General features: G+C 49.4%; 1 protein-coding gene across 2 annotated transcripts in view; it reads left to right on the plus strand.

The window, feature by feature from the left end:
* The window catches only part of LOC149337133 (protein NEDD1-like), an 80,385-nt gene that overhangs the window by 46,874 nt on the left and 11,189 nt on the right, over nucleotides 1-22,322 (plus strand). Inside the window, exons 10-13 of one of the 2 annotated variants that reach the window (XM_089553346.1) lie at nucleotides 4,294-4,373; nucleotides 5,487-5,519; nucleotides 9,530-9,608; nucleotides 15,268-15,384. In XM_089553346.1, coding sequence (XP_089409472.1) covers nucleotides 4,294-4,373; nucleotides 5,487-5,519; nucleotides 9,530-9,608; nucleotides 15,268-15,384 — 309 coding nt within the window. The remainder of the gene's footprint in view (nucleotides 1-4,293; nucleotides 4,374-5,486; nucleotides 5,520-9,529; nucleotides 9,609-15,267; nucleotides 15,385-22,322) is intronic. The other variant, XM_089553347.1, reaches the window with a different exon arrangement.

Here is a 22,322-nt window from a genome sequence, read left to right on the forward strand (position 1 = left end):
CACTTCTGTCCGCGTCCAGAACGAGATCATCACAATCTGTGGCGACATCCTGAAAGAGCAGATAGTTACCGAAGCTAACAAAGCGTTTGCTTTTTCCGTTCTTGCTGACGAAACTGCAGATATTTCAGGAAAAGAGCAGATGTCTATAGGCGTTCGCTTTATTGACAAGGCGGGAGCCGAAGTGTGCGTTCGAGAGCAGTTTTTGGGATTTGTAGAGCTGGAGCAATTAAACTCTGCTTGCATCGCCGCGGCAATCTTGAAGTTTTTGACGAATGTCGGGCTGATTCTTTCGAACCTCGTTGGACAGGGGTACGATGGATGCTCTACAATGGCTGGGAAAGAAGCTGGAGTGAACAAAATTATACAAAAACAGTTCCCGAAGGCACTATTTTTCCACTGTGCAAGTCAAACTAAATCTCGTCATCAACGATCTGAACGACGTCTCTGAAATTCGAAACACAATTGGCATAATCAAACAAATCATAAACTTCTTCCGCGAGAGCGTACTCCGGAGAAAATTGGTGCCGAACATTCCGATGCTGTGTGAGACAAGATGGTCTGCAAAATATAAGTCTATTAGGATCTTCTCTCAGCATTACGTGGCCATAGTCGAAGCACTCGAGGAGCTCGCGTCCACGGAATCATGCTCGAACGCTGCAACTAGACAACGAGCTCACATCCTCTACTGCGCAACAACAAGCTCATGTTTCATCGTCTGCTTGCATATTGTAGCGAAGTACAGCGCTCGGCTCGAACCAGTTACGAACATTCTGCAAGGTGTATCCATGGACTTCCATTCTGTGCATGACCACATCACTGAGCTGCAACGTATTTTTCGCGGCCACCGGACGAACGCTGTAGAGGAGTTCTCTAACATCATGAATGCAGCAAGGGAGGCAGCCAATCACTTAAATGTGGTGATATCTGTGCCAAGACAAGTCTCTCGTCAGGCCCACCGAGACAACTACGGGATTCAGTCGCCGGAGGAATACTACCGTGTGGCAATATATGTGCCGTACTTGGACTCCCTCACTGCTTCTTTAGCTCGGCGCTTTTCTGAAAGCAATGAGAGGAGCTTCAAACTTCTCCAGCTGCATCCATCAAAAATGAAGCACTTGAGCCGTGTTGAGTTCGCTGTTCTCGCCGAAGAACTCCAGTGCTTTTACGGCATCGACAACTTCAAGGAAGAGGCCATCTCTTGGTACGAGATGTGGTGCAACAAAACTGGGGACCCATCAGAAATAACTTACTGCGAGCTTCTACATCAGGCCAAGACATTCTTCCCTGGTGTTGCAAAAGCCATTGAGGTGGCTCTGGCTTTGCCAGTTACTACCTGTACGGTCGAACGCTCCTTCAGTACAATGAGGAGAGTGAAAACGTGGCTACGCTCAACGATGACAAATGACAGACTGGACGGCCTTTGTATGATGAGTGTGCACCGAGAGCGTGTAATGAAGCACAGGAATGAATTTATCACCCGTGTCATCACGCAATTCGCCCAGAAAAATCCGAGGCGTCTACAGTTGCTGTTTACTGACTGACTGTCGTTGCGTGTTTGTGAACATATTGTGCTGTGTGCTGGTCATCAATCCGGGTGTGTCGAGAACCCGTATGCAGCAAGACTGAGCACTCTTCTCCACGAAGTGATAGTATCTTTTTACATTTTTATTAATTTTAATTGTTTCTTCGTTGATAAACTCCAATGTATCTCTCCTAGCCACGCTTTAATTTGCTGTTTGTAATTTTTCTTTCATGTGTGTATTTTACTTATTTATTTTATTTATTTATAAATAAATAAATTTACGCCGCAAATAGTGCCTTTTTGCTACGAACATAACCCCCCCCCCCCCCCCCCCCTCCGGCGCCAACAGCCAATGGGGCCCCCCCCTGCAAAAAATTCTGCGGACGCCCTTGGAGAAAATCGCTCTACGTACACAGGGCACAAGGCACTGAGTGAAAATGGATTCTTTCTCCACGCACAACTTGTTCGATTTGATACCAGTACTGCCCGACGTGGCCGGATATTGATGGAGGAACAATGCATGGGCAATATGCACTGAAGTCTGGTTGCATCTTTGAAACCAAGACCGGTATATTATTATTTCACTATCTTCTGCTACATGGGCTTCTTTGGCTGGGAGCAGTTACAGTCAAACCTCAATAAACAAACACGGATATTTATTGGCTATATCGAACTCTTCATAAATATTTTTGTTAAATGCTTTCAAGTCTGCTTTGTATTTCGAACACGCTTGGCCATGAAACGGATATATCGAACCCCCCAGTGCCAAACTGTCCATTCGGATGGCGGGCGGCAGGCTTCGCTGCACTGCACAAGTGACTCGTGGTGATGTGGCAAGCATTCGTGCCAAGGTTTGCATGTTCATTTCGCACTCGCCAACAGCGGCGTACAGGGTTTCAGTTTGGCAGTCAGTGCGCATTCACGCCTCTGGCATCCGTCGACAGTGCTGTGGAAGCAGCAGCGCAGGTGTTTGTAAGCTTGCAGTAACAATGCTGCGCTCATGTCGGCTGTCGCGGAGGTGATGAAAACGGCTATAGGAGGTATTCACATGACGTCATCCGCAAGGGGCGCTAGCGGCCGGCGCGGCATTCGCCATGTTGGTGGTCGCGCGCGCGGCCGCCGCAGCCAGTGGCAGCGTTTGAGTAGCTGGTGATGGGTGAAATGTGAGTGTATTTCGCGTCTCGCCGCACGTAATTTCTGTCCGACCCGTGCCGCCGCGTGACTGAGTGAATATTCCGTGAACTGTGCGAAGCAGAAAAGAGCGGGCACGCTCAGAAGGTTCTACTTTGTGAAAAGGTCGACCCCCCGTAGGAATGCGGAGGCACCGGCATGGTGTGCGACGTATACAAGACTGCTGCCGCGCGTTGAATTCACCGGTATCGAGGCCCACCTTGTGCACGGCTTAAGTTTGCTGGCAGGCCAAGGAATTAAAGGATATAAACCTATGAGAGGGTGCAATTACTTGACAAGCGGGTGAGTCCAAGAGTCGTGCTGTGGGTGCCGACGTCCGCGGTGCCGACGGCCGAAGTGCCGTTTTTGAAGAGGTGAGTAATTCGAAGGGTCTGTTCACTTAGCTGTAGCTTAACTTGTCATCTCTACCTGCTGAAAGTGACGTGTTACAACTGAATCTAGCGGAACGGCTGCACACTGCGTTGCTGCGAAAACGGTCTTGTGCATACGAAGCAGCGCTACGTGGCTACAATCAAAACTGCAAAACATTCTCGCTGTGTCTGCCGTTCGTGCTGCAAGCGCATGGCAGTATTTGTTTGGCCGTTCTGTCGGGTAAATAAGGCAGCTATGACGCTTTGCCTTTCTGCTGAAAGACCGTACATCTGAGAAGCGTCAGCAGTTCGCGGACTACAGCTAGGCGCTTGAATTATCAATTTCTTCGGTGGCAGTTCTGGAATTTCGGTAATTAATCGTGCTGTTTATCCACGATGTGCCCTGCATGACTAGCTGACAGTTATCAACTGATATTAAAAGCTGCAAGTCGTGTACGTTCTTGCGTGCAGCGCAGCCAGCCAGTTTTGCTGCCGAGTTGAGGCAGCTCGGTTATATCACGGCGCAGAAGAATTCTGCTGCAAACTTCATGCACAATACGCGCTCCACAAAGATAAGTGGTCGCTGACGTATTCAACAACGTACAAATATGTTACGGATCACTAACAGTTCAGGCCGGGTACCTCACTGCGCACCGTGACACTGCGCGAGCTGGCCTGAAACGACCGCAAACATGGCGCGCCTGCCGCGACGACGCTCGCGCCGTCTGGTAGCGCGGCCTCAGTGAATACCTCCTATAGCGTTCGCTCTGATGTACCGCTTTCCACGCGACACGAGTGCGATGCGGGGAAGCCACCATAGCTGACGCTCAGCCCGCACTTTTGGTGCTATGGGTGAAGGCAACCTAACTGGTGCACAGCTTTTTTCGTGGCCTTCGGAACAGCTGCGAGCACCTTCGAAACACTGCCAAAACCTCGGGAAAAATCTCCATTTCTCTGGTAAGGATCGCTAGAATTGCCAGCCCTTCAATGAGTAAATTGCGCCGCTGTTGCGCGTTTTATGCTACGAATTTCTGCTATAGCGAACTGTTTTACAATTTTTCCCTTGTTTGCTATAATGAGGTTTCACTGTAATTGTTGCTAGGGCAGCTGTGGTTTTATCTCGGAGTTTCAGTGGTGTTTCTGTTCTCGAAAGAAGCCAGTATCTTAGGAGTCGGCCAGAATGGCATCACTGTTGTGGCAGCCACTAATAAGTGATGGCACACATTGCAGCAAGCCTGCAGCCCTCGCTGAGCCCTGCGGGCTGCGTGGATTCACCCAGCAACGGTTCACCCGGCAACGTCTTCACAGAGGTGAGTGCGCAGTGTGCTTCGGCTGCATCCTGGGTGCATCTTTGTTAGGGCACTGCCAGCGGGTTGCATTTTTCTTGTTGGCGTGCAGAAAATAAAATAAAATTTGCCGAAACAGCCAGTCCTTGCAGTCTTTGTAGGTCCGAAGTGCCAAGGCGACGTCCCATTGTTCAGTCTTGTGCGTTAGAAAAAGCATAACATTCATCTTTCTTTTTTTTTTTGTTCTTAAGTTATATTTGTCAGGAATATTTATTCTCGAGCTATATTTTAGGCTGCGCTGTCCAGTGGCTTTATGTGGGTCCATTGACGGTTGTGACAATAGACGCTGAGCTCAAGGGCCCTGGTTTGATCCTGGTTGCCGCTTGGACGCTGAACTTAGATGACGGCACAGTGGGAAAAAATTTGTGCGTTTCGCAACTTTGGGGACGTTAAACAGCTCCAGTGGTTGAAATTGAGTTTTGTCATTTCTTGTCAGCTCAGTGGTTGTGAAGGGTGGTGGGTTAGGGCCGACAATAAGAGAGAGTAACCAATGTGGATTAGAGAAGAGTTGATAGTTGACTTTATTCTGGCTGATACCAAGAGCAGGTAGTAAACTTTGGCAGAGCATTTAACGCATCAATCAGATAACTGGTGGTCTGTCAGATTAAAGCTGTGAAAATTGAAAGGATTGGAAAGAGTTTTTCGAAGGTCATATTATTGAATGGGCCTAATGACATTTGCATCATTTTAAATTGGTGTGGCGATAAACTGAACACTGGTCATCGACCTTAGAAATGAAAACTGCGTGGCGACAGTGATTTTTTGCTATTTTGTTAAATTTTTTACGGCGTGCGCTGATGTGATTTCAGTTGAAGTGGTTCTCGACGCGTTGAGGCCGGTGCCCAGTCTCCGCGTGGACGTCTTCTTACGGAGACAAGCAGAAATATTTAGTTGCATTGTCTACAAGACGTGCAAAAAAAAAAGAGTACAGAAATGCGAGTCTTCGTAATAGAGAGAGTGCATACTACATGCCAGACGCTCCCTCGTGTCCCTAGGAGTCCCTAGGTCACGCCTGTGCTTGTGCACGTGAATGCTCGGAATTCCATTCACATGCTGTTGCATCTTTCTCCTCCCTAGTGGTCACGATTCAGCGAGGAGTTGAGCTCGCCGGTAAGGAGGCCGCCATGTTCTCTTGGCACGCGTTCGATGTCTCACTGTTGGCGTGCGTTCCGCATATATAGTACTCGGTTTCATGCATCTAGGGCCACAATGTCATCACTGATGTGCAAGCAGCACAATGCTAACACTGTTGTTTGCACTGCCTGCATCCGCGACCAAAAAGTACTGTATTTACTCGCGTAATAGGTGCACTCGCATAATAGGCGCACCCCTAGTTAGGGCGCGAAAAATCAGATTTTTTTTATTTCCGCACATAATAGGCGCACCCCGAACTTGGTACTGTGATCAATACTGTATTTACACGATTGCAAGCCGACGCCTCGCCACCCCCCGTTTCCCAATCTTTATTTTAACAAAGTTTTTGCTGAACTGACTACTAGTCCCTACTAGCGCTGCTGCCGTCGCAGCTGCTGCGGACCCACAGCAGGTACAACGACATCGCGTAGAACAGCCGCACACAGTTTTCAGGGATGCTCACTTTAAACGTCTGTTTGGAAAGCTTCATCTCCAGCCGGAAACATTCCCTACTTAGGTCCACGAAAACCTCGGCGCTTGGAGTCGCGTACGAAAATTTAGGGACGCCGCAGTCGCAACTGCCGCACTTCTCGGCCACGTCGTATTTTCCGACCTGCCGCACGCTCGCCGCGCTCGAGAGCGAACTCCCAGCCGTGTAGCTGTTAAGGTGCTTGCCCGTCGAGCTAAAACATCAACGCTCCGCGGCAAAGCCATAAAACCACGATAACTATCGCGCTACCGCAAATCCCGGCACTTGACAGCAACAACAACAACAAAAAAAACGAGCTGGAGATGCTGATGGCGATATAGATAGCTAAAGCTCGCGGCGGAGGAAAACAATGATGATGATGATGAGCTTGGCCTTGGGCGGCGTCTGGAAGCTCCTGTGCGCGTGTGTGGCCTCCATGATCAAGCGCCCGTTGCGCGCAGCCGGAGCCGATCGCGGAGGCCTCGGCGCGTGCATTCCGAAAGTTTCGGTGCGGCCCTTACACGGACCTTTTTTTTAACATTTTCTTCGCGAAAACGGGGTGCGGCCCGTACACGAGTGCGTTTACGCGGTGTGTTCAATTTCGAGAGTCGAAAAATTTCCGGAAATTTTACCCCGCGTAATAGGCGCACCCCAAACTTTGAGCTGGATTCTCTGGAAAAAAAGTGCGCCTATTATGCGAGTAAATACGGTATATAGTGCGTTTCTTGTGACAGCCGCTGCTGTGGCTCAGTGGTTATGGCGCTCAGCTGCGGACTCGAACGACGCGGCTTCGATCCCGGCCACGGCGGTTGAACTTCGATGGAGGCGAAATTCTAGAGGCCCATGCACTGTACGACGTCAATGCACATTAAAAAACCCCAGGTGGTCGAAATTATCCGGAGCCCTCCACTGTGGCTTCCCTCATAGCCTGAGTCGCTTTGGGACGTTAAACCTCATAAACCAAACCTTGTGGTGAGGGGAAAATCATAAATGCTTTGTCTGCGGGCTGTAATGCGATACATTTCTCATGAGCTTGCTAATACACGCCGTTATTGCTGACAAAACACTTGAAATCTGCAAATTGCTTTTTTTTTCGCATTTGTTGTTTTTGGTCGTGTCGGGTATTCGCTGTCCCTACAGCAATGCTTCCAGCCATTTTGAGAAGATTGCGTTCAGCGCAGAAACCTCCTATTCTCCTGCTCCAATTTTAAACGTGTCAAGCGGGTGATTGTGAATGCCTATGCCCGGGGAGGCAGAGCTCTTACCAGGTGTGAAACTTCCCATAATGTGTATGTAAAAAAAAAAAAAAAAAAGCCTGAGGGGGTGTTTAAGGATTGCAGCAACACTCGTGGTGAATAACGTAAACTGTTTTTCAGTTGCAAACTTCGAGGTTGATAAGTGCATAATTGCCTGGCAACAAAAATCTGTCATTAAGAGTGATTCATAGACATAAGTCTGATAGCTAATTTAAATTAAGAGGTGAAAGAAGCTGAGTTCCGAGTTCTGCAGCGCGGCTCCTCTTGCATTCTCAGGGGCCCTAATCTTACCAAGGCAAAAGAACCCAAGTCCTTAACGTTCCCAAGCTTACGACTGTCGTATGTGCTTAAGAGCCCAACTGCACAGCTTGGAACCAAACCCTTTGGGCTGTATGCTTTTGACTAAGAGTGTGCCCGAAAATTTTTAGTCAAACTGTGAATGGTTTAGCCTGAGCCTTGTTGTTTTCATTTCAAGAACCTAGTCTTTCTTTTATAAAATTCATTGAACTTGGCCGAAGTAAGCTTTTATTGTGAGCATTGGTACCCCCATGGCGGAAAAATTGGTCTGGAATCGGCGTTGGCAACTGTTTGAAGCCTACATTGGCCATCTAGGTCAAGCTGTTGAGGGCTGAGCTTAATGTCCCCCCTCCCCCCCCAAATTGTCATTTTTGTTATGATATGGTGTGTGGTGTTTAATGTCCCGATGCTGCACATGGGCTGTGAGAGATGCCGTAGTAAAAGATCCCGGATTAATTTCGACCACCTGGGGTTTGTTACAGTGCCCAGAGATCTTGCAGCTCACGGGCACTTTTGCATTTCGCCCCTAGTCTAATGTGGCTGAGATTCAGTCCCTCAACTTTGATTGCACAATTGGGGATTGACGTTAAGGAAACAAAGTTCCGGCAGATTTTGAGTGAAACGGACAAATTCAGAAACCTAGTGGCAAACCGTCTCGTTAACCAATGTCCTTATTGTGGAAGTCTTCCTTTGTTTAGTAGAACTGCGAGTTTCAAAAATTAAATGCAATACGTCCGAATGAAGCCATTTAAACAGTTATTAATATTTAGAGCTTTGTTCAAGGGTTTAGTCATATCAAACTTTGTGAAATTAGGCTTTCTAGATAAAATTTGAAAAAAAAAAAAAATTGCGGATACGTTTGCAATAAAAATTAAACTTTGGAATGTACCAAATGCCGCCGCGGTGGCTCAGTGGTTATGGTGCTCGGCTGCTGACCCGAAAGACGCGGGTTCGAACCCGGCCGCGGCGGTTGAATTTCTTTGGAGGAGAAATTCTAGAGGCCCGTGTACTGTGCGATATCAGTGCACGTTAAAGAACCCCAGGTGGTCGAAATTTCTGGAGCCCTCCACTACGGCGTCTCCATAGCCTTTTAGTCGCTTTGGGACGTTAAACCCCATAAACCAACCAACCAACAAAATGTCTGGCTGTGCTATAGCAAATGCATCTATGTACAGTTTTTCGGCTAGGCCCTATAGCTGGCCACGCCCTTTGGCGAAAAACTTGGGTGAACTCTTTGCAGTGCAGGTGATATCAGATCTTGCTGGAATGATGTGGAAACTTTGCAAATGACACGTAACATTATAACGTCAATATATTTTTCAAAACAAAAGCTGAGTCAGCAAGACAGGCCGAGATATGAAACTAACTAAGGCGTTGTCACCAATGTTCGGTGCTTCTCGGTTCGCGGTTCGATTCTCGGTGTTTGGTGCTCGGTGCTTCAACCTTGTGGTTGCTTATATAGGCACCATGAAGGGCTCTTTGTGTGTTATGGATTTCTGATTTCTAGCCAGAATGGGCACTCTAAACACATTGCCATGCCCACAGTCTCCTGTAGAGTGGTGTGCTCATCTGGGTGGCACGTGCGATCCGAACAGAAATGTTTAAAGCTGAACTTGTCAGGATTTCTTTGCATTTGTAGTGGTGCTCAAAGTTTAGTTGGCACTAGTTTCCTCCGATTGCATCACAGTTTCAAAGCTTTTTTTACTGCATTACTGTTGCGGACGAGTGTTGAGGCATGCCTTTGTTCCAAGACTATGGGTCGCAGTGCGAGAGAGTCATTGGACAGGCTGAGAAGGCACACATCGCACAGGGGTTGTGCACGCCCGCTTTGTCCGGGCAGCGATTGTTTTGCACTAAAATGCGTAGCTCAGGGGCCTCTGTGTGCTAGAATGTGGATGCAGCTTTGTTAATTTCTCTTAAAAGCCAGTGTCCCGTTTCTTTTTTTCTCTGCGTGACACATGCAGGAGCTGAGCGATGGCAGAAGTCCGATGGACGCCTCGTGGGCATCCGTGGAAGGCATTGCTCGCCCTCGAAAACAATTTCGTGAGTGCCTCCAGCGAGTGCGAACGTCTTGCTGCTGTTGCGTTTGTTGCTGCTTTGCCTTGTGTTCTTGTCATTGTTGCCAGCAGCGGCAGCGACCAGTTGTGTGTCCACCGCAAGACAAAGGACTGCCTGGTTGATCTCCAATGAGCCATGTTTTGAGCCATCCTGGCCGCGTTCTTAATTCTTTGGCACTCTTTGGAATTCTTTGGAATTCGTTAATGGTGCTCAGCTGCTGACCCGAAAGACGCGGGTTCGATACCGGCTGTGGTGGCTGATTTTCGATGAAGGCGAAATTCTAGAGGCCCGTGTGCTGTGCGGTGTCAGTGCACATTAAAGAACCCCAGGTGGTCGAAATTTCCGGAGCCCTTCACTACGGCGTCCCTCATAGCCTGAGTCGCTTTGGGACGTTAAACCCCCCATGAACCAAACCTTCACTACATGCCCTTTCCAAGTTCATTTCATGGTTGTGAATTCATCTAGGATACCATGAACTTGGGTTTATCCTCGTGTTGTTCTCTTTGTCTTTTATCAAACACTGCCCATACCTAAGGCCCCCCCCCCCACTTATTTCCCGCAATTACGTGAAAACTCGTGGATTTTGGAATGTTTTGCGGAATTGTGTGTTAGCAACCGCATTCTCTTTTTTGGTGATAGTGTGTTTGTAGACATCAGCAGGAATGATGTGAATTGGCTTAATTTAATTGTCTGAATTCTCTCCAGGGGTAGAATCTGGTAACAAAGTTCTGCCGATTCCTTGACACGCTTGCTCCCCTGTTCACTCCAGCAAGTTACTGCGGCGGTCGCTGTGGATTTGGCGTTACCGCATTTGTCCGAATATTACGAGAGTTTTATTCTTGCAACACCTGCTTCAGAAAACACCTCACATCATATCTTGGACTAAGCTACAAATATAGCACGATTTTTTTTTTTCGCTGTTCTTTCGGGTATCAAATGCAAGCTCACCCGCCAGGCTCATGAGCTGCTAGGTGAAGCCAACTTTTTTTGACGACCTTGGCCGTTGAGGCAAGGCGCACGGCATGCCCTGCAAGAGAGGGTTAATATAAAAATGTGGAAAGAAGGTGGCATGGGCCATTGAGAAAAAAAATGAAGGTAGGGCAAGTGTCAGAGGAGCGGGGATAGGCAAAAAAGCGCAGATGGACACAGAAGTCCGTGGCATGAAGCACGAAGCAGCTAAGCCCGACTGGTAAAATCATAGAGTTTCTTACTATTACCTAGAGGGAAAGCTGGCAGTCCGTCTATGGGAGTTTGCATGGCGACCCCTCGAGACCACTTCAGCCACCATGGGCGCTCAAAGCATCATGGGGCGGTGAGCTACTTGTTGCGGAACTGCAACTTTTGGCCAAAAAATAATAGAAAAATTATGCTGCTTGATAACTGCAAACGTCCTAGCATTGAATATCTTGTCTAATGATTGCAGCAAACGAGCAGAAAAGCATTTAAGTGCAAAGTTTGCCCAAAATAAGGGATGGCTAGCTCTCCTATTGGCCAAGTAATGAACACTACAAAAACTAATATTTCGTAATTAACAGGCGCATTTTTAAAAGTAAATACGTTTTCAAAAAAAAGGTGTTGTTGCTTAGATACTTCAAGAAGTTTTTTAATGGCATTTCGGAAAAGTGAAAACTTTTATTGGCGTCGTGTGTCTATGCGTTTTTACTACTATGGTTTTTGCACACTGCGTTCGTGCGAAAGTCGTCTGCGCACACACGAACAGCGTTTTTGGAATGAAACATCTTAGTAATGACACTCCGTGTTCCTGAAAAACTACGACTGTGCCGCAACAAGTAGCTCACCGCCCCATGATGCTTTGGGCGTCCATGGTGGCTGAAGGGCAGCGCCGCCAGCTTTCCCTCTAGGTAATAGTAAGAAACTCTATGGGTAAAATCTGCAGTTTACTTCGTAACAATGAAGTCTCGCATCGGACTTCGTCCCCGACGTGCTAAGAATCGTCCAGTATGTGTTGTGGATTGCTTGTGGGAAAATCCTTTTTATTTTCTGCGAAAGCGGTTGTTGGTGTGCTCGTGGGGATTGCATTGCATCTTGCTCATGTTGCAAGCTCGTGAACTGCCTCAGCATGGGTGGGGATGGGGACGGTGCACCTGTCTAAGGTTTGGTTTTGCTGTTACAGTAAAAGCTCGTTAATTCGACACTGATGGGACCGCGAAAAATTGTCGAATTATCGAATGAACAACAAAAAAACGATGTTTGCCTCAACCTATATTTGGCAAAGAATCTGTTATCGTCGCCTGCTTTTTCGAGCGAATCTGAGCGACTACGATAGCTCTGACAGCTGCCAGGTGCTCCGCGGCACACGCACCGTCAGGGATTTGTTCACAGAAGTCCTCCCGCACGGACAAGGCTTCCGCGGCTTCTTTCACCGTGCACTTCGGCATTTGGGGCAACTGCTCATAGTCGTCACCTTCCGATGAATCGTCGTTGTCAGCGCCTGTCACTGCAATTATTTCATCCTCGGTCAGCTGACAGGACACAAAGGCGAGGCGCGGAGGCACTGCGCGCTACCCACTCGAAAGCAGCGCGGGGAGGAGGTGAAGCGAGCGCGGCTTCGGCCGCTTATCTGTTCTTTCAGCCAGCGTCCGCTTCGCGGTTGTTGCTGCGACGCGCGTCTTATCTTTTCTCTTTATCTTTCCTCTGATCTTTTAACTCTCCTCTATCTGCACTAGGCAGCGGTGGTTGCTCGGCTGAGCCAGTAGGCAGGCCCGTGCAATTTCCTTTCATCCTTCTCTTAGTCGCAACAACAACAAGCAGCGCAGTAAACACGCTGACAAAGCGCGCAATTGCCAAAAAAATGCGCTGCCTTATGGTTAAACAACCGCGATTGTAGCAGCAAGAACACGTGGAAACGACAACACACTCCAAAACGAGACTTGCTGACGACTGGGTTAAGCGGACGACACCAACACGACTGCTGCGACACAACAAAGCACAAAGAAAAGACGCCAGCCGCATCGGCCGCCGCTAACCTCGCTTCCCTCGCCCTCTCTCACGCTGGTGATGACGATGACCATACGGATGGCCTATCAGCCGTACAGTAGCGCCTCTCGTGGCAGTGTTTTTTTTTCTTTTTGCTCTCGGTGCACCGGCTTGGCGGGCTGCGGAGTGAAGTCGAATTAACCGACGCACGGCAAAATTTGTTCGAATTAACGAGAGTTTCGCCCCATAGAGTTCTATGTATAATTGTAGGGACCTCGCGTGCGCCTCGAATTATCCAATTTTCCGAATTAACCCTTTCGCTGTCACGGACATACCGGTACGTTCTCTATCGTGCGTTCAAACTTTCGTGCTTGAGCGCAAAGCTGACGCTCTTGGACTAGCCGTGCCATCTGTTGAATCTTTCTACAAGTTCGTATTTTCGCCCCTTACTGTTTTGGTACGTGTACTGAAGAGTATGGAGCGACTGCCATCCCACCCCTCTCTCTTTGCTGAGTGGCGCGTTCGCCGGATCATGACGCGCGCGCGTGTGGTTATGGGTCCAAGGGTTGTTCTGCCATCTGCCGCTGTTTTGCAGGTTTTTTTTTTCTTCTGTCGGCGTGTGATCTACAGCGCTTCAAGTTCAAGGGCGCGCGCTGTTGCCACTCCGAGAGTCAAAGAAACCGACACATGACTCGATCGCTGCTTTCGCTCGCTTGCGGCTGGCAGCAGCAAACGTAAAGCTCCTCTAACTTTGTTTTAGCCTTTTTCCATCTCCCTCTCTCATCTTTATGACACAGCGTCCCATTTCTCTCCGTTTTGCGGGCCACTGAAAGCACACCCCCGCTGCGCGCGGTTACTTTCGGATATGGCTGACCGCGCGTGACCTTCCTCTGCGCATTGGAGCGGTGGCTCTTCCGATTCTGAATACGAGCCGAGCTCGGATTCGGACTCGGACAGCATCTCATTCGAGGAAGAGGCGAGTTCGGCATCGTCAGATTCTGATGTTGAAACAGCGGGACCATCATCCCGGAAGCGTGTGACACTGGGGGTGCGTCACAGGCAGAAACACCCGACAGCGAAAGGGTTAACGGGGGTCGAATTAACGAGCTTTCACTGTACCATCATCCTCTTCCAAGCACCCGAGCACACTGCCGCTGAGGCCTGGTGTGAAGGAGTTCTGTTCCTCCCTCTTGTCAGCAGGTGTCAGGAGAGTTTCTTAGAATGAACAGACAATTAAACATAATTAGGACCGCCCCATGCCTCGTTTTTCCTCCATAAGTGGGAGTGTGTAATTGTGTGTGTGCGTGCATCGAGTAATGTTGGATGTGAAGCAGTGGCCAGGCTTCACAACCGATGGGTGTGCCGATGGCACTGGCTCTTTCGGTTCTTTTACTGAACTTTCAGAATCTTTAGACACAACAGGAAGTGCTGGTTCATCATCATCATCATCATTTATTATCCCTTAAAGGCCCCTAAGTGGGGTATTACATAAGGGGGGGGGGGGGATCGATGACGTGTATTAATGGTCAGGAATAGAAAAACGAGAACAGGCACTACTATACAGTAATACAATAACAATACAAGGATACCATAGATTGTAACAAAGCAAAATTCAAAAACTCCTAAAACAGGCTATAAGCAGTGTAAGTACAATATTTAAAAAAAACTCGACACGGACCACTATCACATAAACTCTAAAGAATTACAAATCATGCAAAAATCAAACAGATGTAGTTATTTGTTATTTGGTAAGTTTTTGGCCGGAACTTGTGCCGATTTTGGGATAGACGACGAGAGCTTTGGTTTGGTTTGGTTTGGTTTTGTGGGGTTTAACGTCCCAAAGCAACTTAGGCTATGAGAGACGCCGTAGTGAAGGGCTCCGGAAATTTCGACCACCCGGGGTTCTTTAACGTGCACTGACATCGCACAGTACACGGGCCTCTAGAATTTCTCCTCCAAAGAAGTTCTAGCCGCCGCGGCCGGGATCGAACCCGCGTCTTTTGGGTCAGCAGCAGAGTACCATAACCACTGAGCCACCGCGGCGGCTAATGAGAGCTTTGGGCTGGCCTTACTGGCTGTGTTGGTGCTTATGTGAGCTTTGTTCGCACTGCCCCAGATGGTGTGGTGAGCTCGCAGCTATGATCGCCGTATTTCAATCTCCCTAGTGCTTCGCATTTTCCGGCTGTTCAGTGCCCACTTTCAGCACTACGCTCTGCTGATCCACTTGAGACCGCGGACGATTTTTCCTTGGGTCTGTTTCGAGCCAGGTATACATATGAGATTTTATGTGGCAAAATCTGCCCATACCGTTTGTTATATTGACGCTAAAAATACAATGTGTTCTATGAATCTGAAGGTTTGAAAGGTAGAATACTCGGTTGCACTGAGGTTTGAATGTACTGCGTTGCACCCTTGCTCTGACTTCTGGCAATGACCTGATCATTCCAGTAGTTATTTTTATATATTGACGTTTGACGGATGGTGAAGCCCCCTCAGTAGCGCATAGTTAGTTGCCTTGGTGCCAGAAGTTAAACCACTCAAAGAACCCAGGTTTTAAAAACGTGTTCCACAACTGTGCGAGCTCTTGAAGTGGCACTTTTTTTCTTTTGTTTGCATTTGTTTGTGCGCGCAGGTGTAGAGAAGCAGACACACAAAGCCAGAAGTATGGCGGCTTACGTGTTTTCTTTTTCTCTCTTTCCCTCGACAGGGCTGAGTGACTTTATGCCGGTGCTGGCAGACTCTTGCTTGTTCCAGTCAGCGGGATCCAATGCTCGGAACTCCCCGATGACGTCACCAGGCGAGGAGAACGTTCGGGCAGCAGCAGGTACTTTGCTTTTTGACATTCGGATAATCGGGACGTTTTTTTCCACTCCCTTGAAGTCCGAGGTTTTACCGTATGTTGCCGATTTAAGTCGGCATTAAAAAAAAAATGACCCGCCTAAGGTAGAGGGCAGACTTATAATCGGAGTCTACCTATACGGGGACACGTTAAGTCGACCTACATGTGGGCTCAGGGTAGTTTCGATCGATCCGTGGATGTCACGTCCCGTGCACGCATAACGTATTAACTCGCATAATAGGCGCACCTTTTTTCCAGAAAATCCGGCTCAAAATTCGGGTGCGCCTATTACGCGGGGTAAAGTTTCCAGAAATTTTCTTCACTCACAAAATTGAACATACCGCATAAACGCACCCGTGTACGGGCCGCACCCTGTTATCCCGAAGGAAATATTTTAAAAAAAATCCGTGTAAGGGCCGCACCCAAACTTACCATGACCCACGCGGGAATAGCCTTCAAAATGCACACGCTGTTGGCTTGCAATCGTGTAAATACAGTATTGATCTCAGGGCCAAGTTCGGGATGCGCCTATTATGCACGCAAATAAAAAAATTGACTTTTCGCGAACAAACTGGGGTGCGCCTGTTTTGCGAATGCGCCTATTATGCGAGTAAACACGGTAATTATGCGATAATTGTCAGAGGTAGTGCGAAAGTGAGTCTGCTTAACAAAAACAGGAATTTGAACAGGAATGCACAGCTCAATGCTGCAAATGCACAAAGCCAGCAGTCGGAGATAACAGGCGATAAAATGACAGTTGTGTGTGGGCTGGCTGACTAGTGGCTAACAGAGCAGCCAGTGGTTCGGCAGTTTCGGTTTTTCGCACCTGAGGTTTCTAGAAGTGTACAACAATGCAGCCACGTCAATGTTCGCAATCCTGCCTTGCGCACACCCGCGACCTCACAATTTGCATGCCTACGCACTGCATACTCTCAACCTTGCGTGGGCAGCACCCCACATTTATTTTTGTTTAAATACCCTGTATTTGTACATAGTGTATACAGTCGACTCCCGATAATTCGAAGCCGCTTAATTGGAATTTTCGGTTAATTAGAAGTGAAGAGCTGGTCCCGTCAGTTTTGCATGTAACCCTATGGAAGAAATCGCTCGATAATTTGAAGTCCTCATCCAGTAATATTGTTTAATTGGAAGTTAATTTTCAGCCGGGATCCTCGAGGTGACCGTCATTCTTTGGTAGAGTGTGCAATTTTTCAAGTGCTACAACAGCTCCGTGCTCCGCGTTGGTGTCATCGCCATCGTAGCCGTCCGCAGCGCCGCCCTTCTTGGAGCGGTGCGATTATCCATAGCTACGGCTGCCGTGGCCTCGGCGATCGGCTCCGCCTCCCGCCGGAGCCGATCGCGGAGGCCACGCGGGTGTCATAGGCGCATGCAGCGCTGAATACTGGCAGTGGCGAGATAATGCGAGATTAGGCTTGCAGCGTGCACAGCGTATGTCGAGGCGTTTGTTGGCCGAGCGCTTTATTTGCGTGTGCGGTAGAGATGGGCAAAACGGCTCCGCTCACTGAAGTGAGCCGGCTCATTTGAGCGGCTCACCGGCTCACTTAAATCTGCAACAGTGAGCCGGATGTTTTGAGTGAGCCGTGCTTCTTTTGGGGAGAGGAATCCGGCTCTCTCTCTCGTTCACACTGAGCCGTGCCGGGAGCCGGGTCTTCAGGTGGTAGTGGTTTATTTTAAAAAATAAAAAAGTGAAGCAAAAAAGAGTTGCCGGCCGCGGCAATTGCTATCTTAAGCACCCGAGCTGGAGCCGGCGGAAATGGAAGAGAAAAGGAGAGGAGAGGGGAGCGACAGCAAGAAAGGACAGGGGCATAGAGTCGTTAATATTTAACGGCAGGGGAGAGCTTTGTACACTATTTGCGATTCCGCGCCATGGTGCGAGAAGGCAACTGCTCTCCTGCCCTTCCTGGCAAGGGTGGCATCCAACCCCTCACCTTCGGCTGTCTTTTGAACCGCTCTTTTTAGAGAACGAGTGAGCCGTGGCGCCGTACGTGGTTCAGTTAGTGAGCGGCGGTTCTTCTGGAGAGCCGGCTCTCTCTCGTTCAGTGAGCCGTAGCCAAAAGAGGTTTTCGCCTTAAAAACGCGGGTGCCAGCGGCAGTGCACACGCGGAAACAACTGAAGGCGAGGGGTTGGTTGCGAAGGAAGGGAATGCAGTTGATTTCTATGGCGCGCAAATCGCACCCTGGAGCAGACCCGGCTCTGACGGAACGGTTAGGCACGGTCAGCACGGCTCACTGAACGAGAGAGAACCGGTTCTCCAAAAGAACCGCCGCTCACTCGCTCTCCAAAAAAGAGCCGCTCAAAAGATCCGGCTCGCTCCTGAGCGACCCATCACTAGTGTGCGGGTTGCTCGTCGGCTAGGTTGTTCCACTGGTGCTCCTACGCTTCGGAATTGACCGTACACGTAGTCGCATCGTTGATAGCCATGGCAAACCGCGGATCTTATCGCACGCTCGACCTGGCAACGAAAGTCGAGATTTTGAAGGAAGTCGAGAAGGGAGGTGCCGCCAAACAAGACATCGCGCGGAAGTTCGGAATCAAGCCGAACACGCTCTCCAACTTCATCAAGAATAAGCGCACAATAATGGACGCATTTGAGAACGAGAAATTCAACACTTCTCGAAAGCGAATGCGCACCGGCGCTTACCCAGAGTTGGAGAAGGCTCTGCTGGTTTGGATTCGGGAGGCCCGGAACAACAAACTTCCTCTCAGCGGAGACATCGTTGCGACGAAAGCCCGAACGCTTGCAACAATGTTGGGGATCGACGACTTCGTTTCGTCAGATGGATGGCTGACGCGCTTCAAACATCGTCATGATCTCGTTTTTAAGAGCGTGTGCGGTGAAAAAGCGTCCGTTAACCAGGAAACATGCGCCACGTGGAAGGACGAAAAGCTGCGTGAATATCTCGGCGAGTACAAGCCAGAAGACATCTTTAATGCAGATGAGACTGCACTGTTCTATCGGCTCCTACCAGAGAAGACCCTGACATTCAAGGACGACGACTGTGCTGGGGGCAAACGAAGCAAGGAAAGGGTGTCGGTGCTGATCGCGGCTAATATGACTGGCACGGAACGGTGTCGCTTACTTGTGATCGGAAAAGCCGCCAAGCCGAGATGTTTTAAAGGCATAAAGACTCTACCTGTGGATTACGAGTCGAACAAGAAAGCGTGGATGACGGCCGAAATTTTCAAGAGCTGGATCACCAAATTGGACCGTAAGTTTGCTACTTCGAACCGCAAGGTGTTGCTCCTCGTGGATCACTGCAGTGCTCACGTGGATGTGCCAGCCTTGAGTGCAATACGCCTCGCATTTTTGCCTGCAAACACCACATCTGTATTGCAGCCAATGGACCAAGGCATCATAAAAAATGTTAAGGTCCTGTACAGGCGCCACCTCGTCGAGCGCATGATTTTGTGCATGGACACCGCCAAAAAATACGAGGTGAGCCTGCTCAGTGCCATCCACATGTTAGCGCGAGCATGGGATAATGTGAAGCAAGAAACTATCGCAAATTGCTTCAGGGCTTGCGGTTTTGTGGCAGCGTCTTCGGAGGATGTCTCAGCAATTTCATCCGAGGAGGTGTTAACAAGCGAGCTTGACGGCACTGATTTTGGTGATGCTCTAGGGGACGTCAATTTTGAAGAGTACATCGCCGTAGACAAGGCGGTCGAAACGTGCGGTGCACTGACGGATAAAGAAATTGTGGAGATGATTCGACCCCAGGAAGCGACCCAGGAAAGCGACGATGACGTTGAAGACGAGCCGCAACCTAAGGCTGCCGATGCAGCTGCGGGCCTTGCTCTCGTGGAGCGCTTCTTTGCCGCTGAAGACAACGCGGAAGAAGCGTTCCGCCACATCTACAGCCTGCAGAACTTGCTTTCAGCAGCGCGATTCTCCAAGAAGAAACAGAGGAAGATGACAGACTATTTTTCTTAGAGAAAATACTCGATTTCGCTACAGTCGCCGACTGTTTATTCGGACCTCACGGGGACCGCGGAAATGTCCGAATAAACAAATTCAGAAAAAAAAGAGAAAGAAATCGTTTATTTACAGTAAAAACTCGTTAATTCGACGCTGACGGGACCGCGAAAAATTGTCGAATTATCGAATGAACAACAAAAAACAATGTTTGCCGCAACAGGACGTATACCTTTATTTTGCAAGGAAATCTGTAATCACCGTCTGCTTTTTCGAGCGAATTTGAGCGACTACGATAGCTCTAACAGCTGCCAGGTGCTCCGCGGCACACGCGCCGTCAGGGATTTGTTCACAGAAGTCCTCCCGCACGGACAAGGCTTCTGCGGCTTCTTTCACCGTGCACTTCGGCATTTGGGACAACTGCTCACAATCGTAAATCGTCGTCGTTGTCAGCGCCTGTCACTTTAATTATTTCATCCTCGGTCAGCTGACAGGACACAAAGGCGAGGCGCGCAGGCCCTGCGCGCTATCCACCCGAAAGCAGCGCGGGGAGGAGGTGGGGAGGAGGTGAAGAGAGCGCGGCTCCCCGCTTATCTGTTTTTTCAGCCAGCCGCCGCGGGGACGGCGTTGTTGCTGGGACGCGCGTCTTATCTTTTCTCTTTATCTTTCCTCTGATCTTTTAACTCTCCTCTATCTGCACATGGCAGCGGTGGTGGCTCGGCTGAGCCAGTAGGCAATCCCTTGCAATTTCCTTTCACCCTTCTCTCAGTCGCAACAAAACAGCAACAACAAGCAGCGCAGTAAACACGCTGACAAAGCGCGCATTTACCAAAAAAGGCGCCGTAAATAACCGCGATCGTAGCGGCTGCTGCGACACAACAAAGCACAAAAAAAAAAAGACGCCAGCCGCTTCGGCCGCCGCTAACTCGCTTCCTCGGATGGATGGATGATAATATGACCATACGGATGGCCTATCAGCCGTACAGTAGCGCCGCTCATGGCAGTGATTTTTTCTTTTTGCTCTCGGCAAACCGGCTTGGCGGGCTGCGGAGTGAAGTCGAATTAACCGACGCACGGCAAAATTTGTTCGAATTAACGAGAGTTTCGCCCCATAGACTCCTATGTATAATTGTAGGGACCTCGCGCGCGCGTCGAATTATCCGATTTTCCGAATTAACGGGGGTCGAATTAACGAGCTTACATGCACTGGCTGATCCCGGGCTGGCGTTGCATGTCTCCTCGCCCAACGCCGCCTCTCCTCCTCCTCTTCTCCGTTCCTTCTTTCACCACCTCCTCTACTTGCCTCCTCCCCCACATCGTTTCGAGAGCCGTCGGGCCTCATCGCATCTGCACCACTGCGTGCTACCACGGCGCTCTCGCGGGCTTGCTGCCGCCGGCCTGGTGTTGCATAAGTCAATGCTCACGCGCGCTTCAACGAAACATCTTGATACTGCTACTCGGGGTTCAACAGACCCCTTTCGATGACAAAACGCCGGCTGTAAGCCGCCCTAGGCTAATATCGCATCTCCAGCGCTGCGTCGTGCTACCACGGCACTCTCGCGGGCTTGCTGCCGGATAAACAAACAAAGCGGCTCCTGGATTGCCTTGAGATGGCTTACTAAGCTGCGGCCGGAACTGGTGGGGCGCGCCACCATGCGGCGCGCTACCGAACCACGCGGAAACGATGATGATGAGCGGGAATTTGCAGTAGCGCCACCTCGCGGGGCAGCAAGGAGGCTCAGTTCAAAACAAAAATGGCGTTGAGCGAAGTGAACCGCGCGTCGGTGAGCGTCGGTGCGGCAAGTGCTGCCGGTCGAGTTGGCTCAAGGAGTGTCCGAAAAATCAAACGAGAGGCTGCAAGATGTCCGAACTTTCGGCAGTTGTTATACATTACGGTCTATGGGGAGAGTGGCGGTGCCACGAAGCAGTCTGAATAATCGAGCATGTCCGAATTTTTGGAGTCCGAAAAATCAGTCGGCGACTATAATAAAGTGCTGTTTTTTGTGTTTTGTGCTTAATTGGAAGTTCGTTTAATTCGAAGTTTTTTGCGGTCCCCGTGAACTTCGTATTAACGGGAGTCGACTGTATTGCCGCCCTACCGCTGTCCTTTCTTCTATCGTTCCCCCTTTGTTTCTTTCTCCTTGTCCTCTCCGTCTCATTTTATTCCCGCTAGCCGCAGCTCGTGTGTCAGGCTTCGATGGCAGATGCCGCGGCTAGCAACATCTGTTCCTTCATATTTTTATTTTTATTTTCTTATTACCAATAAATAGCCACAAACAACAGCAACACACCCACGTGTATGCTGGTGGTCTGGCCTCCTGATTTCCCGTAATGTTGGTATGTCCCGGCACCCAAACTATCGTGTGTTTGGCCTGGTTGTTTTCGGTTTTGCCACTTGAGCGGAGAATGAGGAGCGCGCTGTGGCTGATTCTGCCGTTTAGGTAGTTGTGGCATGCAGCTTGTGAGTCGGTGAGTATTGTTAGGAACCTGTTGGATCGGTAGCCCTCCGCTGCCGCTAGAGCCACGGCTGCCTCTTCGGCCTCGGCTACCGTACAGTTCCGGATTGACACGCTGGTGATTTCTTTTAGGTCCGAATTGATCACCGTTGCCACTTTGCTTTTCTTGTGGTTTCTGTTACCAGTGTATGTAGCGGCGTCTACGTACACAGTGTGGTTTCTAGTTTCCAGAGTTCTTTGTACGTACTCTGCTCTTGCTTGGCTTCGCAGCATGTGTAGGTTCGGGTGCATATTCCTTGGTATCGGTGCTACTTTGATAGTGTTTCTGTATTCGTCTGGTATCGTCTCCGTGCTTTATGTCTCCTTTATTGTAGCTTCACCGCCGTATCTGCTCAGGAGTCTTCTGCCCGTTGCCGATAGTTTTAGGACGGCACGGAGTGCGTATTGTGCAGCGAGTGAGTGCATGCCAGAAATTTTCCACTCCGTTAAAGTGCAGTGTTGTGCAGACAAGCTAGATGCTGATTATTTACCA

This window comes from Amblyomma mixtum, chromosome 7, assembly GCF_055824585.1.
Source record: "Amblyomma mixtum isolate Tamu chromosome 7, ASM5582458v1, whole genome shotgun sequence".
Lineage (NCBI taxonomy): Eukaryota > Metazoa > Arthropoda > Arachnida > Ixodida > Ixodidae > Amblyomma > Amblyomma mixtum.